The sequence below is a fragment of the Megalobrama amblycephala genome, linkage group LG10 (assembly GCF_018812025.1).
Source record: "Megalobrama amblycephala isolate DHTTF-2021 linkage group LG10, ASM1881202v1, whole genome shotgun sequence".
Classification (NCBI taxonomy): Eukaryota; Metazoa; Chordata; class Actinopteri; order Cypriniformes; family Xenocyprididae; genus Megalobrama; species Megalobrama amblycephala.
In genome coordinates, this window is record NC_063053.1 from 17513881 (window position 1) to 17530312 (window position 16432).

Below are 16432 nucleotides of genomic sequence, written 5' to 3' on the forward strand. Positions count from 1 at the left end.
ACAACTAATGTAATATGAGCAATGATGGCCTCTAAATGGCAGGTGGACAGGAAGCCAAGAAACATCTTCACACTCATGATAACAACACTGATGAACCACAAATGGCTCTTCAGAATAAATCTTTATAAACCATCCTACATGTAAATCCCTGACAAGTGCCTGTCATAAATGAGTTCTCTACAGATTTTTACTGGTTTTCACGTGAAGTACTTGGTGCTTAAGTTATTTATATTGTAATACACTGAATTCTTTGTATGAAAGGTCTATATAAATAAAGTTCAAATTAAGAGGATATTATTATTAAGAGGATCTAACAAGAAAAGAAAAGAAAAGAAAAGAAAAGAAAAGAAAAGAAAAGAAAAGAAAAGAAAAGATTAAACAGACAAGGAGAATACAAAGCTATGACTACTTTTACTCAAGCTGTGAGTGATGCTCACTACAATCAGGGAAGATTTCAATGAATGGGTTAAGGATCCTGACGGTCATGATGACGAGGCACGGAAATATTGTCGTGACCAGGCAGGAATCCTGACACTGGTGGTGGATGGTGTAGAAAAACGTTCACTAACCTATTTTAAAAATGTTTGATGAGTCAAATAAATATGTGACATGACAAGCGTGCTGCCTGAAATGAATCCATGACAAAAAGAGGTGTAAAATATCAGGGTTGTAGTTATTTAGTTCTTGTCGACACACCCCTCTCTCTCTTTAAAAGCTACACCTGTGACCAGTCACCTGGCCATTCATTGCAATTCATTAGACATCTAACAAGCTTGTTTCATATGGATGTGTATGAATACACACATAGCAGTGCTCATCCATGACAGGTGTCCATAAGGTTGGAAAAAGTGGACATGGCCAGACTCACCCACTCACACACACAGACTGGAGCTCAGGTGCAGGCGTAAAGCCTGATGGCTTTATTAGTAGGCTATGGCAAACAGATGCACCTACAGAAACCATCACAAGCTGTTTGCCTTTTGGTCTCCAGAAGCAGCACGAATACTACAGGCTCCCTGTAAAGCGTGATGTCTTACTTGAGCATGGCCTCATCCTTCTCCTCTTCCTCCCTCTGCCGAACCATCACAGCCATGATAATTTTCCTCTCCTCCTCGGTGAGGTGACTGAGGTCCGGTAGTTCGGGCATGGAGATCTGCTTTGTGGGTGGGCGAGGGCCACCGCGGGGCCCCACCGAGGCGGACATATTTTACCCCTGTATGATCGGTGCACAATCCCAGCTATGTAAACCGCTATTCAGGACATAGTCCGATGGCTTATCTGCGGTTGTCGCGAGCGTGGCGAACCGTTCATCGTTGCGGCAGGCACCCACGGTTGTGCTTCTCTTCCTATACGGCTTTTTCTCCTGTTTCTCTCCCCCCACCCCCCGCCCGCCCGCCTGCCTCTCCCCTCCAGGTCCAGTTAAGGGTAGTCCATATCTGATCCGCGGGATATGTGCGAGTCGACGAGGGGGGTCTTGCGCTTGTTGATGAAGCCGCCTCGGAGCTCGGGCTCTCGGGTGGGATGATGGGAGCAAAGGCGGAGTCCGCGCGGCGCTCTGTTTTCCGAGCTCGCGCTGCTGCTGCTGATGCTGCCGCTGTCAGGGCGACGGAATAGTCAATGGGACCGCAGCCCCTCAAGCGCGCGCACGCCTCCTCGAGACGGCCGCGCGCACTCTCATTTGAGAATGGGGGCTCACTGTACGCGCGCACAGCATCCTATTTTCGCTCTCCAATCACAGCGCGCTGATGACGCGCATCCACCAGCAGCCGACGCTTTGATATTCACCGAGCCAGCTCGTGGACGAGATTGAGAACAACGCGTTGCAAGTACAAGTTGTGTAAAGTCAGGGCACAACAGATGAGTGTCTAAAATTTAGCTAATAATGCACACTTAGAAACACAGACTTGTCGTAAGAAAAAAAAAAAATCACATAGGCCTAATTAGACTAATAGCTACGGGTAAATTGGGACAACTGGTTAAGTGGGACACTTAAGCTTAATTATCTTGATCATTAATGTATATTATATAATAAGTTCACACTACCCTATATGGGGTGACAAATGGTTTAGCTCTGGCATTATTTCAGGGGGTGTTTCATAACACATTTGCACATCAGTTTTGGGAAACACGTAATGTAAAATGACCTTCTGAGACAAAATGTGAGGGTAATTTGTGACTGATGTAGTTTTATATGGAAAAAAGTAAAAATATTTGTAATTAGTTTAAACTTTACATTTCAAGTTGACTAAATTTGCATGATTTTTTTTTTACTTTTACAGTGAGATGTCCAATAGAGATGTGAACATATTTTAAAACAACTTAATATACATAATATATACAATAAATATATAATAGGCCTATATAAATAATTAATAAATAAATTATAATTAATTGGCTAATTAGATGCTGAACAATACTGTTAAAAATTAGTCTTCAAAGTTGCTGTGTGTGAAAAATTATATAGTTTATGCATTTTAAAAACAGATATTCCATATTGTCTGTATTAAAGCTAAAGATGCATATGGACTTCCTTAGTTCTTGGAAGGCCAAAACACTTCAGATTTTAGCTTTATTACTAATTAACTAAACTCTGCTGCAGGGCTGTTATGGGGTTAGATTCCTGCCAATAGTATTGCAGTCACGGATCAAAAAATAACAAGCGTGAATCAAAAATGTAAAAAAAACATGTAAAAATATATTACACAAACTTAAAAAAATAATGCAAAATGATCAGAATGGCAAAGAACGTGGTCACGGATCAAAAAATAATAAGCGTGAATCGAAAAATTAAAAGCGCATTTAAAAAAATAACAAGCATGTTAGTAGGCTGAGTTTTCCAAACTTGTACCGGGAGTTCTATATGTAGTCATTTGATTGTTGTTCCACCTTTCGGTCAGCAGCAAAGTATATGTCCCGTGCTAAGAAGTGAGCAATAGCAATAGCCCTGTTTGTAAGAAGAAGAAAGAGAGCAGATTGACAGTGTTTGTCATGTCTCCATGACACAGCTTTTCTCCTGATGTCTCTATACGACCAGCAAACTTGTATTGTATAGCTCTGGAAATTCCAACACAGTAAATAGCTGTTCATCCATTTTGCTTTCCGATTGTTTGGATGCCCCGTTGCTATTGGTCACGAGGGTAATCGTCACAGAGCGCAGCGGCAAAATTGAACTATTTTGAACTTTGACCGCGGCGTGCGCAAGCTGCGCTTCGCTATGTGTGCGATTTGGTCGACGCAGTCCTCGCGCGGCGGAAGCCATTGAAACAAATGGGTTTCATAGCGCATACCGCGTCCTGTGTGAAAGGGCCTTAAGTTTACTGAAGAAAACCTGCTCCCGACCAGGTTAGGTTCACAGAGTAAGTTACCATGGTAACTGACTCTGAGTATAAGTTACCTTTAGTTCAGAAACGGGCCTGACTTACCCTGCTTTCTCGGGTTTGACATACATCCCATTCTGAAATGGAAAACCCAGGTTTCCCTCATTTCAGGTTAACATACTCAGAGTTTTCACTTAACCTCCTTTCTGAAACGGGCCACGGGTTGATCTTTAACAACAACAATGAAGAAGTATATTAGCTACAGTAGAAAGAAGAGCAAACATGGAAAGAAGAGCAAAGAGAAAAACATCACAAGCGTACAAAAGAGTAAAATATCAGCAGAAAATGTAAGAGAGCACAAAGTACAGAGTAATAAAAGCAAGGAAAACAACTTTTAAGAACACATAAACACAAGTTTAAGATTTGTGCAATATCATTTTTGTGTTTAAAGTTTTGATTTATGCTTGTTATTTTTTAAATAGCCTACACTTTTAATTTTTCAATTCACGCTTATTATATTTCAATCCGTGACCACATTCTTTAATACTAAAGAGGATTAGGGCCAAGCAATAATAAAAAAATAAAACTATCTCAAGATTAAAGTTAAGAAAAAACTCAGAAGTCGAGATAAAATGTTGAGAATAAACTCGTTAAATTACGAGAAAAAAATCTTTAAATTTCGAGAAAAAAGTCATTAAATTACGAATTTGTTTTCATAATTTAATGACTTTTTTTCTCGTAATTTAATGACTTTATTCTCATAATTTAATGACTTTATTCTCAACATTTTATCTCGATTTTTTTCTCGAAATTTTACATTTTTCTCATAATTTAACGAATTTGTTCTCGTAATTTAACAACTTTTTTCTCATAATTTAATGACTTTATTCTCAACATTTTATCTCGACTTTTTTCTCGAAATTTAACGAGTTTTTTCTCGTAATTTAACGAGTTTATTCTCAACATTTTATTAAAACTTTTTTTCTCGAAATTTAACATCTTTAATCTCGAGATGGTTTTATTTTTTTATTATTGCTTGGCCCTAATCCTCTTCCGTTCTTTGCCATTCTGATAATTTTGCATTATTTTTTACTTTTGTGTTATATATTTTTACATGTGTTTTTAAAATTTTGATTCACGCTTATTATTTTTTGATCCGTGACTGCAATACTTTAGGCGGGAATCTAACCCCATAGGCTGTGTGCACTCCTGAGGCGATTGCTTTGAGGAGGCTTTTATTTTGGTGTTTTCTCTGTAGCAGCCATGGCGTCTGTAGTCTCCATAGGGTAGACTCATACGTCCTCGTGACTTCATCTACAGCTTGCAACATACTTCTGCGATCTGTGGTTTTATGTTCCTGTCGTTAATCTGGTGAGTAACCCTTGGTAAATATAACTTTTAATGTTATGCATACGTGGACACGTGCGCATGCATTTGGATTTGTTCATCGATTGACAATTATTATTTTTTTTACATTCTCCTTGCATTTTATTTGATGACGGGATGTCAGGGCTGATTACAGCCTGTAAACTAAATAACTAACGCAATTTGACATGTCATTGTAAATGAACTAATATTATAGCCGTTCAGTATGTGGATTTCACCTGCTTATACAGTAACGTTACTCATGTTTATTCATCCTCTGGTCTAATAGTCAAAGATTACCCTCATGTAACGTAAAGAATAGCTAATATTATGTATTTTGAAGCTGGTTTAACATCTCTAGGTCAAACGATCATAGTAGATTAAAAATATTATTCAAGCCAACACAGAAAAAAGGTGTTAAAATTGTACCTTTAGGGGTACAACAGCTTGTCGCTGGGCCAGTAACGTTACCCTTAAAAGGATATCTTTGTACCTTTTTTACTCCAAAAAGGTACATATTAGTACCTTAGAGTACAAATACGTACCTTACGGTACTAATATGTACCTTTTTAGAAGTAAAAAAGGTACAAAAATGTCATTTTTAAAGGTACTGGCCCAGCGTCAAACTGTACCTCTAAAGGTACAATTTTAACACCTTTTTTTCTGTGTGAACACAACGATTGCGAGTGTTATATTTCTATTACACATTTAAATAAGTAAATATGGAGTAACTTTCATTACTTTTTTTTTTTTTTTTTATACAAAATCTTACCTTTCAATTAACGAACTCTTCAACTACAATAATTTTATAACTAGATTTTTGTTTTTAATACATTTAAAAGAGTCAAACATAAGAAATTCAACCATAAAGACCTTAAAACATGGTTTGGAGTTACTCCTTTTACTTTTATGTAATATTTTCATCTATATCCAAAATATTTCATAAAGTATAATCACAAAAATATATGCCATAAAGAATTTTTTAATTCTCGAATCATGTACCAAAATAGTTCTAAACAAAGTCAGCAGAATCGCGTGACACATATCTAAGTGAAATGGCTTCTCGAACCCCCCCAAAAAAGAAAAAGGTTAGGGCAGGACTTGGTTTTCGGGTATTGATCAGTAGGAATTGAGTGGATTGTTGAATCGTTGTGGCTTGCTATTGCTGTGATCTCATGTGAGTGGCAGGTTGTCCCGTCCTCGCTTCAGTAAACCCGTAATCAGAAAAGAGATGTCACTGCAAGAAGGGGAAATTACTTTGATTAAAGATTACTAATGCACATGAATTTTTTAAAAAAAATAATGATGTGCACGTATAAATCATTTATAATAAATACTGCAATATTCCATAAAAAAATAAGAATTGTCAATTTTTATTTAATTGTGCTAAACCAAGAATATATTTGCTATTTTTGTATTTGTAGACAGATATGCTGCCTGTAGTGGTGGTGCATGGAGGTGCTGGTCATATCCCTAAGGAAAGAGCTGAGCTCTCTACTATCGGTGTGAAAGAGGCAGCCAGGACTGGGTATGTCATCCTCCAGAAGGGTGGAAGTGCCATGGATGCTGTGGTTGAAGCAGTGACCTTGATGGAGAACAACCCAAGATTCAATGCAGGTACTCATAATAATCATATATTCAATTAGATTCATATTTCATGTCTAATTCCTAAAACTACATCCAGGATAAAAAGAAAACTCGGGTTATGCCCAAATGTCATAGGTCGGGGGTCAGTGCTAAATGTGAAGGGGGAGGTAGAGATGGATGCACTTGTGATGGATGGCAGGACTCTAGCTAGCGGGGCTGTGTCAGCAGTCAGAAGAGTGGCTAACCCAGTTCAACTGGCCAGGCTTGTCATGGAAAAGGTATTGTTGTAAAATGTAATACATACCTGTATTCTCAAAATACTCTACACCATGGGAGATTTAGTTTTGAGTAATCTACAGTTACCAAGATTAAAAAACTAAGTGATACACAGTACACCATAATTAAGGAATACTAGGCTATATGCTATCAGATGTTTTTTGCATACATTGAATGCAATCATTAGATGATTTTAGAACATTTCAAATAGTCAAATTAATAATATGAATGATGTCTGTCCTCTCTCTGGAGACCAACCACTTGTGTCTGACGGCTGAAGGGGCCTCTAAGTTTGCCAGAAGCATGGGTGTACCAGAAGTGCCTGAGGAGTCATTGATCACAGACTATGCCAAGATGCGCTGGAAGAAGAACCTGGGGCCAGATGCCAACCCTGTGGAATGCCAAATGTAAAGCTTTTATGTAATGAAAACTGGTACAAAGTGCTGACATAATGTTTTTGGCATAAGATGTCTAATGTCTAGAACTTCTACTAAGAAAAGAGTCGCAACAATAGTTAAAGGGATAGTTCATCTCTGTCATCATTTACCTTCATGTTGCTTCAAACCAGTGACTTTCTTGCTTGCTTGTAATGTCCATATTAACACCAATATTATGTCAACACAAAAACACATACATACTGTACATACATATACAGTATCTCACAAAAGCGAGTACACCCCTCACATTTCAGCAACCATTTTATTGTATGTTCTCAAGGGATGATACTATAGAAATGAAAATTGGATATACTTTAGAGTAGACAATGTGCAGCTTGTGTAGTAGTACAGATTTACTGTCCTCTGAAAATAACTCAACATACAGCCATTATTGTCTAAATAACTGGCAACAAAAGTGAGTACACCCTAAGTGAACATGTCAAAACTGTGTCCAAAATGTCAATATTTTGTGTGAGCACCATTGTTATTTAGCACTGCCTTAATCCTCCTGGGCATGGAATTCTCCAGAGCTGCACAGGTTGTTGCTGGGATCCTCTTCCACTTCTCCATAATGACATTACGGAGCTGCTGGATGTTAGACACATGACGCTTCTCCATCTTCCGCTTGAGGATGCCCCACAGGTGCTCAATAGGGTTCAGGTCTGGAGACATACCTGGCCACTCCATCACCTTCAGCTTCCTCAGCAAGGCAGTTGTCATCTTGGTGGTGTGTTTGGGGTCATTATCATGCTGTTCAGCCCAGTTTCTGAAGCGAGGGCATCATGTTCTACTTCAGAATGTCACAGTACATGTTGGAATCCATGCTTCCCTCAATGAAGCAGAGCTGCCCATTACCAGCAGCAATCATGCAGCCACAGACCATGATGCTACCACCACCATACTTGACTGTAGGCAAGACACAATTTTCTTGGTTCTTCTTACCAGGGCGTCGCCACACATGCAGGACACCATCTGAGCCAAACAAGTTTATCTTAGTCTCATTAGACCACAAGACATGGTTCCAGTAATTCATGCTCTTGGACAGGTTGTCTTCAGCAAACTGTTTGTGGGCTTTCTTGTGAGCCAGCTTCAGAAGAGGCTTTCTTCTGGGACGACGGCCATGCAAACCGGCTTGTTGCAGTGTGCGGCGTATGGTCTGAGCACTGACAAGCTGACCTTCCGCTTCTGCAACCTCTAAAGCAATGCTGGCAGCACTCATGCATCTGTTTTTTGAAGCCAGCTTCTGCACCTCACGCACAGCACGAGGACTCAACTTCTTTGGCCTGGCCTGGAAAACCTCTCTCTATGACCCTGGCCACTGTGCTGTAACTCAGTTTCATGGTGTTACTGATTTCCTTATAGCCTAGGCCATCTTTGTGGAGAGCAACAATTCTAATTCTCAAATCCTCAAAGAGTTTGTTGCCATAAGGTGCCATGTTGAACATCCAGTGACCAGTATGAGAGAATTGTACTCAAAGCACCAAATTTTAACTGCTCTAATACAAGATTCACACATTTGTATGGTCCTGTCAAGCAGACAAAAACATGAACATGGTGAATAGGACATGTGGCTTTGCATGGTTAAACAACATACAACTGTTATCACTTAGGGTGTACTCACTTTTTTTGCCAGCTATTTTAACAATAATGGCTGTATGTTAAGTTATTTTCAGAGGACAGTAAATGTATACTGCTATACACGCAGCACATTGACTACTCTAAAATATATCCAAGTTTCATTTCGATAGTATTGTCCCTTGAGAAGATATACTAAAATGGTTGCTGAAATGTGAGGGGTGTACTCACTTTTGTGAGATACTGTACATATGTTCATTGAAAAAGAAAAACGTTAAAGGAAAGTCAGTAGTTTTCCATATTCTGTGCATTTACTTCAAATGTATATATAAAGTTCTGTTGTGAAACTCCAGATGGCACACCAGGGGCAGTTTTAAGATTTCATCCTCAAGGGGGGTAAGTCCTGAGTGAGAATGTATAGCAAGAGACCATTGCCTAAATAGTGCCTCTTTGAAAATCAGCACCACTCTATTACTATATAGTAAGACAAAAGTAGCCTATCGCTTACTTTGGTACCAAGTCAATACAAAAATGTTATAAATTATATAATGATAACAGTCTTGCTGCAGTTTTTTTTTCTACTGGCCTGGTCAGGTCAGTGGATCAGATATTTACTTGCCCAGGCAAAACATTCACTGGCCCCGCCTAAATAAATAACATTTTAGACACCAGTGAAATTTCACAATTCTCGATTCCAATTAACGAACACAGCAAAAACTAATACTAGCCTAACTAATATAAAGTTCAAACATTAAAGACAAGTAAACAGTATAAATGATAAAATAAGAACCATTAAACAAATTACAAGCAATAACACAAATAAATACAATAGAACAAAAAATTTAATAAAATAAACTGCAAATTAAATAAACAGTACTTTACAGTGCATATGAAAACCATATTACTGTAAAAAGTAAACAGATACCTAAAGCTACAGAAGTTGTTTAGTTAAGAACAGTGAGTTATTCTCACTTTTTCTTTTGTTGTTTGATTAACATTACTAACAGAAGGAAAGAGAAGGTATATGAGGCTGCTGTTACTTTAGGGCCTAATGCACGAATTCATTTAAAAACATGTATTCGTATTGAAAAAAATCTGATATTTTCTTAACTGTTTACATTCACATAACATAAGTCACAACCAACTATTTTACGTAGATACTCATCAAGACGGGCATTTTGACATTTTGTGTGTATGTGCTCAAGAAGACGTGAAAGAGAAATTAGTTTGGTACTCGTGTGCTGTCTGAGAGTCGGCTTTCTGTGTGCGCACAGAAATGATCTATCACAGTATGTGAGTACCGCATTGAGTTCTCTTCAATCTGCTTGCAGTCATTCTCCATAGGGCACAGCTGATTTGTTCCTGCTGTATCAGTAGCCATAAGCTCGCTGCTCAACTTTGAAATACTTGGTCAACATTTGCTTTAGCAGTTTACAGCACACTTTCAGAAACCCTCCACCTGTTTAGATCTGCTACGGGTAATTCACATATTCTATATTGTACAGCAGCAGCATGCCGTGTATGTATTGTCAGTAGCAACAGTAGTCATTTGTTCTTTCTTTCTTTCTTTCTTTCTTGTCAGCTTTTCCTTTGCTACCACAATAAGTAAGCTATTTTGTTTGTGTGTGTTTTTTAAAGCTACTTTTTTTGTGTGTGTTACAGGGGCAAGATGGGAACTGTAGGTGCAGTAGCTGTGGACATAGACGGAAACATTGCTTGTGCTACATCCACTGGTGGAATGATAAATAAAATGGAGGGACGTGTGGGAGACACGCCATGTGTTGGTAAATCCAAACCTGCTATGTAAAGGGCCTTGATTTGATTTGCACCACAGAGTTCCAGTGTTTACAATTAATTTTGGAGGAGTCAGCCTACTAATGGCTTACTCATTGCTGTTTCTGTGTATTAAGCTGAACTAAAAGAATGTTTTTTAATACTGAAAAATTGCACCTTTAATTTGACTAAACTTAAATAGCTGGTGTGACGGGGATTGAACTTTGACCTTTGAACATGCAATAATCTGTGTTTCAGCTGCTCATGAGAGCTTGTTGCCTGCTGAGTTAATATTCAAACCACAGACAGCACAGCACCCTCCACATACTGTACATTCTCTCAGGACACACTAACCTGTGGGAATCACACACACTAGTTAATGATAGAAAAAGAGCTGGTATTGTCTGCTTAATAAGTAAATAAGCAAAAATGGAAAAAAGACATGCTTTATTCTCTGTTGTGCAGTGAATATTATCATGGTTTGCCTCAAATAGGTGGATGGTTATCTGGAGCAACAGGTTTGCTGAGTTTGTGTAAAGGAAAGATCTCTCTCAGGATCTTTGTTTCTATCTCTGATTCTCAGGATGTGGAGGCTATGCAGATAACAAGATTGGGGCTGTCTCACCCACAGGCCATGGGGAAGCCATTATGAAGGTCACGCTGTCCAGACTCATTCTCTTCCACATGGAGCAAGGCATGTGTTACAAGATCAGCATAACTTATTTAGCATAAGCAAACAAAGCTTTGGGGTCTTTTGTCTCATTTAGCAAACACAATTACCATAGTTATTACACAGAGTATTTATTTTAACTATGAATATTATACTTCTCACTCGATGTAATACTTGATTCTGATTGGTCAGTTATATTAAGCAGCCAATTTTTTTTTTAGAATGACTGCTAAACTGTATACACTACTGTTCAAAAGTTTGGAGTGAAAATAGAAAATAGTTTATTTAAATTGTAATAATATTTCACAATATTACTGTTTTTTATTAACAATAAAATTAAAATTATTAACAATAAAATATTTTTTATATTTGATCGTACCACTACCTTTAAATGGTAATGTATTTCATCATTGTCTATGGCAATAGTGAAATACATTTCATGCCTCTCATATTATTGCTTCATTTGACACTAACACGAGTTATAAAAGCTGTGTACCAAAACAAATGAAACAAAAGCACTTTTTGAAATTTAGGAACTTGTGAGAGACAGCTAGAGCTGGATTGGAGAGAACTTAAAATTTGACAAAGACATGTAATATTGTAATTAAAAAGGTTAAATTAAAACTAGAAAAAGTAACTCGAACTACAGATTAATAATACATAACTGAGCACAAGAGTAAGAGCTTTGCATAACAACGGGGTCAAAATGAACCTGTCAGGGTTTATTTTGCTGTAATTCCCGTCCCATAGTACATTATAGTAGATATAATTATCGTAATATATAAAGACAAGTTAAACTAGCCATATGACAAACTGGCATCTCTCTTCTTGTGTACTGTGCACTTGTAATAAGTAGTTTTAGTATTATTACTGCATGGCATCTATAAATGTCACATCTTGGACCATAAGTCAATCTGCATCGTAATACTAATTTAGAAGCAACAGGTATATTGACATGAGCTCAAATGGCCGGTTCACATGTGTTCATGAATAGCTGTGAGACTGATTCCTAGCAGCATTTTAGTCTGTGAATAAACAGCTTGAATTACTTCAGCTACACATTAACTGAGATTGAGGGCCTCATTAAGATGCTTGACCTCAAGTCTGTTTAGGTAAACATTGCTCACTTCATGGGTCTGAGCAAAAACAATTTGAGCCAGTCTTTTACAATGTGTTTCAAAAACCACCTCCAGCACCATTTGCAAAGAGTAGACACATGGAGGCTGTCTGAACAGTAATGTGAAGATTAACTTGTTTGTACATACCTAAAAGTACATTTCATATAACAGGGCCTCTCATTACCCAGCCGGTATGTTTTGTAGTGTTAGTTAGTTTTCTGTTGAGGTGATTTGTGTGCATTCTTTTGCCCTTTCCGTGTGGAAACACAATGGCTAGAGTTTTTGCTGAACTCACCTATATGTGTGTTGATATGGGCAGGGTGTTGATAAGATTTATTTGGTCTCACCTGAGATCCATTCCTTATCATGCACTTCATGATCACCTACATTTGGCAGTGAGGTCTGGAATGATAATACCTTGATAATAAGTGTGTGTTCTTCTATATTCCCTAGGGAAGACCCCAGAGGAGGCAAGTGACCTGGCTCTTGCGTATATGAAGGAGCGGGTGGAGGGTCTCGGCGGGGTGGTGGTGGTAGATCCCAAAGGGACCTGGGCAGCTCGCTTCAGCAGTTTACAGATGTCATGGGCCGCTGCCCAGAAGGGTGAACTCCACTTTGGGCTGTACCATGGTGAAGACTTTGTTGAGCCTGTACAAGAGGACAAATAATGAACACACACACACATATAGTCTTGCACATTTTTGTTGATTATGTATATTTTTTTAAGTGTTGAATAGAAAGGGAAATATGCAAATCAGTGTTAGTGTAAATACATGCATACCTCATGGCAGTTATATTGTGTATCTATTAAGTGTTTTAAAGTTGATTGTCTTTACACCTAGCACTAAAGAAATGCAAGTCTTACACAGATTGATTGAAAAGAAAATAAATCTGCATTATAATACTCCTTTTTGAGGACAGTGTAAATGTCCTAAGTGGTAGTACTGTATGTTCTCCACTAGATGGAGATAAATTGTGTTATTTGGAATCAAGTTCGTGTTTAAGGGGCAGTTCAAATTTAATAATAACTATTACAAAATTGCAAAACATTACAGATAAAAATGTTTTAGATGTACTGTAAAAGTCACCTGAGAAAGTCAGAATGTCTTGGTGGACTTGGTGCACTAATTATGAAGAACAGAAATAATAATATGTTCCTAAAGTAGTGTATCTTTTTTTTTATCATCAAGACTGAAAGAGAAAGCAGCTTATTAAATCAGCACAAAATATTTTTAACCTATAAATAATTTTGACATGTAAATAAACAATGCAGCAGTTTATCATAATCATCTATATTTTGTGAGTAAGTTTGTGTCAGAAGAAACTTTGTAACATGTTTTAAATGGTGTGTTGGTATCATCACACCATTTATACAGATTATTTCAGAAGGAGAAAACATGCTGAAAATAAACTTTTGTTGGTGTGGGTCACTTATGTGCTATTTTAAATGACAGCCCAGATACAGATAACATCAGTTCTGTTGTTTTCATGTACAGTATAGTGAGGTGACGTGGCCCTTATGACAGTTTGCGTACACAAGCTCCTGCTTATTGTGTCAACACATAAGCCAGCTTGCAAGTTCAAACTGTGAATTGTCTTCTTAATGATCTAAAACCTAAAAACCAGTTTTTCTGCCCTCGGCGGTCAGTTTGTGTTCAAAATATTCCACATGGGAGCATGCAAAACAACATCAACTTTTGTCCTCTCAAAGACACGACCGACAAGTCATGACCTCTCTGTCCCTTTGTGTCTTATTTAACTCTTAAATGGGCAGAAACATAAATACATTTAAAAATAATTATATTAAGTATATATATATATATAAAATACAATTTCAAGTTGTACATAAAAATGCAGTGTTTATGTTCAGATTTAAAGATTGATTCTCCTATAAAAATAGTGTAAGAGAGAGCAGCATTTACCTCGAGGTCAGTGACCTTCGCGGTGCATGGTGCCATGTTACTTTTAGATAAAGACGGCGAGTTAATGGCACAATATTTTATATCAAGTCACTTAACCTAAGTCGTTGCAGAGACCTTATTATCTATATTTTTCACTGAAATTTGGTCTACTTACTCACAGTCCCTCCAGAATAAAGGGATGGATTTGTCTCAGAACCTATCTTAGGTACAAAGTGTATTTTGAATTTAAACAAAAACCTTCCAAGCATTTTGGATGGCATGTTGAATTTTTGAGTAATTTTTATTATCAATATAGACAATCCATTAATGCGAATATATACAATAATACAATACACTGATGAAAAAAGCCAACAGATATCCAGAGAGATTAAAAAAGAAGAAAAAAAAAGAAATAAAATTATTCAAGCATAGGGTTTGGTACAGAATCAGTAGTAATGCGTCAATTTTAAATTAACTTATATAAATCCATTCATAATACAGCAAATTTGTATTAAACAAAAATATTCAAATGGATATGGAGGAAAATAAAATAAACTAAGAAAACTGAAAAGTACTGCGGTCAAGAGGTCATTCAGTGAATGTAAAGCTGGCACCATCATGGATGAGAGCGCTTCGACTGCTGATTGGTCAGCACTCGACAGCGATGACAGAAAAGGGCGGGCCGAAGCGAAGGAATCCGCATAGAAAAAGTCAGGAGTGACAGATTGCCCGGAGTGGGTGACAGCTTTACAGTGCGCTCGGACGAAGAAGTCAAGCAGCCCCTTTTCTTACAGTTGCCATCTTACAAAGCTTTATTATAGACTCTAACGCCGTGTGTCTACATTGTAAAAGAGCGACGCGACGCTACAAAACTTCAGCGAAACCACTATAATATTAGTTGATTATAACGGTCGATTTCTATTTTTGTCGCGTCGCGTGCGATAATTACGTAATTATGCACTTGTGGCGGTTCCCAACAGCTTATGCAAATACATTGTACATGTCTGCTTTGGCCCAGAACTTTTCAAATGACTCGAGGACGGGTTTTCGTGAAGTTGAAGACATGATGAATTCATTAAGAAGACGAAGAACGCGGCGATTATCAGTCGAAGTGGAGCTGACATCCTTTCTGGACATTTATACAGTTTCTCACTAGGCATCTTTGCTGTCAGCGCCGGAGGAAAAGTCACAGACATCTGCGAAGAAGTTTGTGAAAGAAACTTCATTGGACGGATCTTTCTTTGAAAATACAGACATTCTGACTGTAACTTCGGTGAGTGGTCAGTTCATATGCTGCGTTAAGTGATTTATTTTTAAAAGAAATACTTATTCAGGCAGTGCAAGTCTGCATAGCAGTGCCCATTGTCCAGGAAATGGCTCCGTTATGACAAAAAGTTATGAAAAGTAAGCTACAATATATGCATTTAATCGATTTAATATATTTAAGCAATATGATATGGACAGGAGATGAATTTCAACACACTCTTCTTCGTCTGTAAGCACCATTCGCTAATTCGTCTGATGAGCAATACTACAGGCAGATTGCAAGTGTTTCAATAATTAAGATACAATACCAAGTAATTAATATTGTAATTTCCCGGTTTCTACATATGTCTTCTCTGCCAATCAAGCGTTTGTGATAAGCGATCAACTCAAACAGTAAAAGCCGCCCTGGAGCGGTGTGTATGAGTGGAGCGGAGTGAGATATTTCCCCTCTCGGTCAGAGGTTCTCTGTCCGGGTTTTCCATTTTCTGCTTAGTAGTAATGGAAACCCGCTTAAAGAGAGAGAAAACATCGACTCTCACCTTCAACAACTGCTGCTCTGTTCAGGTGAAATCACAAAACTCCGCTTCCATTGGCTTTAGTCAGGGCAGACGCCATATTGAATTTAATAATGTGAGGGATAGACCACAAAGTAGGCTGCTAGATTACTTTTTGTCTACTGAAAGTCTTTTTGGAAGGATGTTCCGTCAGCTGAACAACTTACATGTTGTTAAACTACAGTGCAAATACATTAAATACACTGTACTTCTATTCCTCACAGCCTCGTTTTTATCCTTGAAAAAAATTAAAGGTCTGTTTGAGAGAAAGAAATCAGATGCACAGCTTTAAATAAAATAAAAAGTTACAGGTAACTCTGCTCGGGAATGCCATGAACTAGAATTCATAGAATTCATGATAGTGATATCAGCACATCAAACATGTAATTGATTATAAATGAAATGGTATATATATATATATATATATATATATATATATATATATATATATATATATATATATATATATATATTTTTTAGAATTTGAATAGATTTGTGGAAATACCTTAAATACAAAAAGTAGTCAGGTAGCCGCCTTTATCCAAAGCAGTTAATTAATTGCATTTAATTTAATTAAAATTCAATTATATTTT

The 16432-nt window shown here is 37.5% G+C and overlaps 2 protein-coding genes across 25 annotated transcripts in view; one reads left to right on the top strand and one right to left on the bottom strand.

Annotated features, from left to right (window-relative positions):
• LOC125276953 (regulating synaptic membrane exocytosis protein 1-like) overlaps positions 1-1747 on the bottom strand; it is an 80143-nt gene extending 78396 nt beyond the window's left edge. For 4 of the 23 annotated variants that reach the window (XM_048204996.1, XM_048204994.1, XM_048204995.1 and 1 more), the window contains exon 1: positions 1038-1727. In XM_048204996.1, the coding sequence (XP_048060953.1) occupies positions 1038-1204 (167 nt within the window). In that variant the 5' untranslated portion in view covers positions 1205-1727. Of the gene's footprint in view, positions 1-868; positions 979-1037 lie in introns of those variants that run through there. The other 19 variants (XM_048205017.1, XM_048204998.1, XM_048205000.1 and 16 more) reach the window with 12 other exon arrangements.
• Positions 1748-4530: 2783 nt separating this feature from the next.
• asrgl1 (asparaginase and isoaspartyl peptidase 1) lies at positions 4531-13548 on the top strand. 2 transcript variants are annotated; one of them, XM_048205019.1, is made up of 7 exons: positions 4531-4688; positions 6107-6299; positions 6405-6547; positions 6798-6952; positions 10220-10341; positions 10914-11024; positions 12572-13548. In XM_048205019.1, exons 2-7 carry the CDS (start codon positions 6113-6115, stop codon positions 12784-12786), a joined length of 933 nt encoding a protein of 310 aa, XP_048060976.1. In that variant the 5' UTR covers positions 4531-4688; positions 6107-6112; the 3' UTR covers positions 12787-13548. The 2 variants fall into 2 exon arrangements, with proteins under 2 accessions (XP_048060976.1, XP_048060977.1); XM_048205020.1 differs by having other exon boundaries at positions 4563-4702.
• The last annotated feature ends 2884 nt before the right edge of the window (positions 13549-16432 follow it).

Bases quoted from the DNA above. Each gene is read 5' to 3' on its own strand.
- asrgl1 (XM_048205019.1), top strand. From the start codon at position 6,113: ATGCTGCCTGTAGTGGTGGTGCATGGAGGTGCTGGTCATATCCCTAAG. The intron at 10,342-10,913 runs GTAAATCCAAAC...TCTGATTCTCAG, and splicing joins GGGAGACACGCCATGTGTTG to GATGTGGAGGCTATGCAGAT. The intron at 11,025-12,571 runs GCATGTGTTACA...TATATTCCCTAG, and splicing joins TCTCTTCCACATGGAGCAAG to GGAAGACCCCAGAGGAGGCA.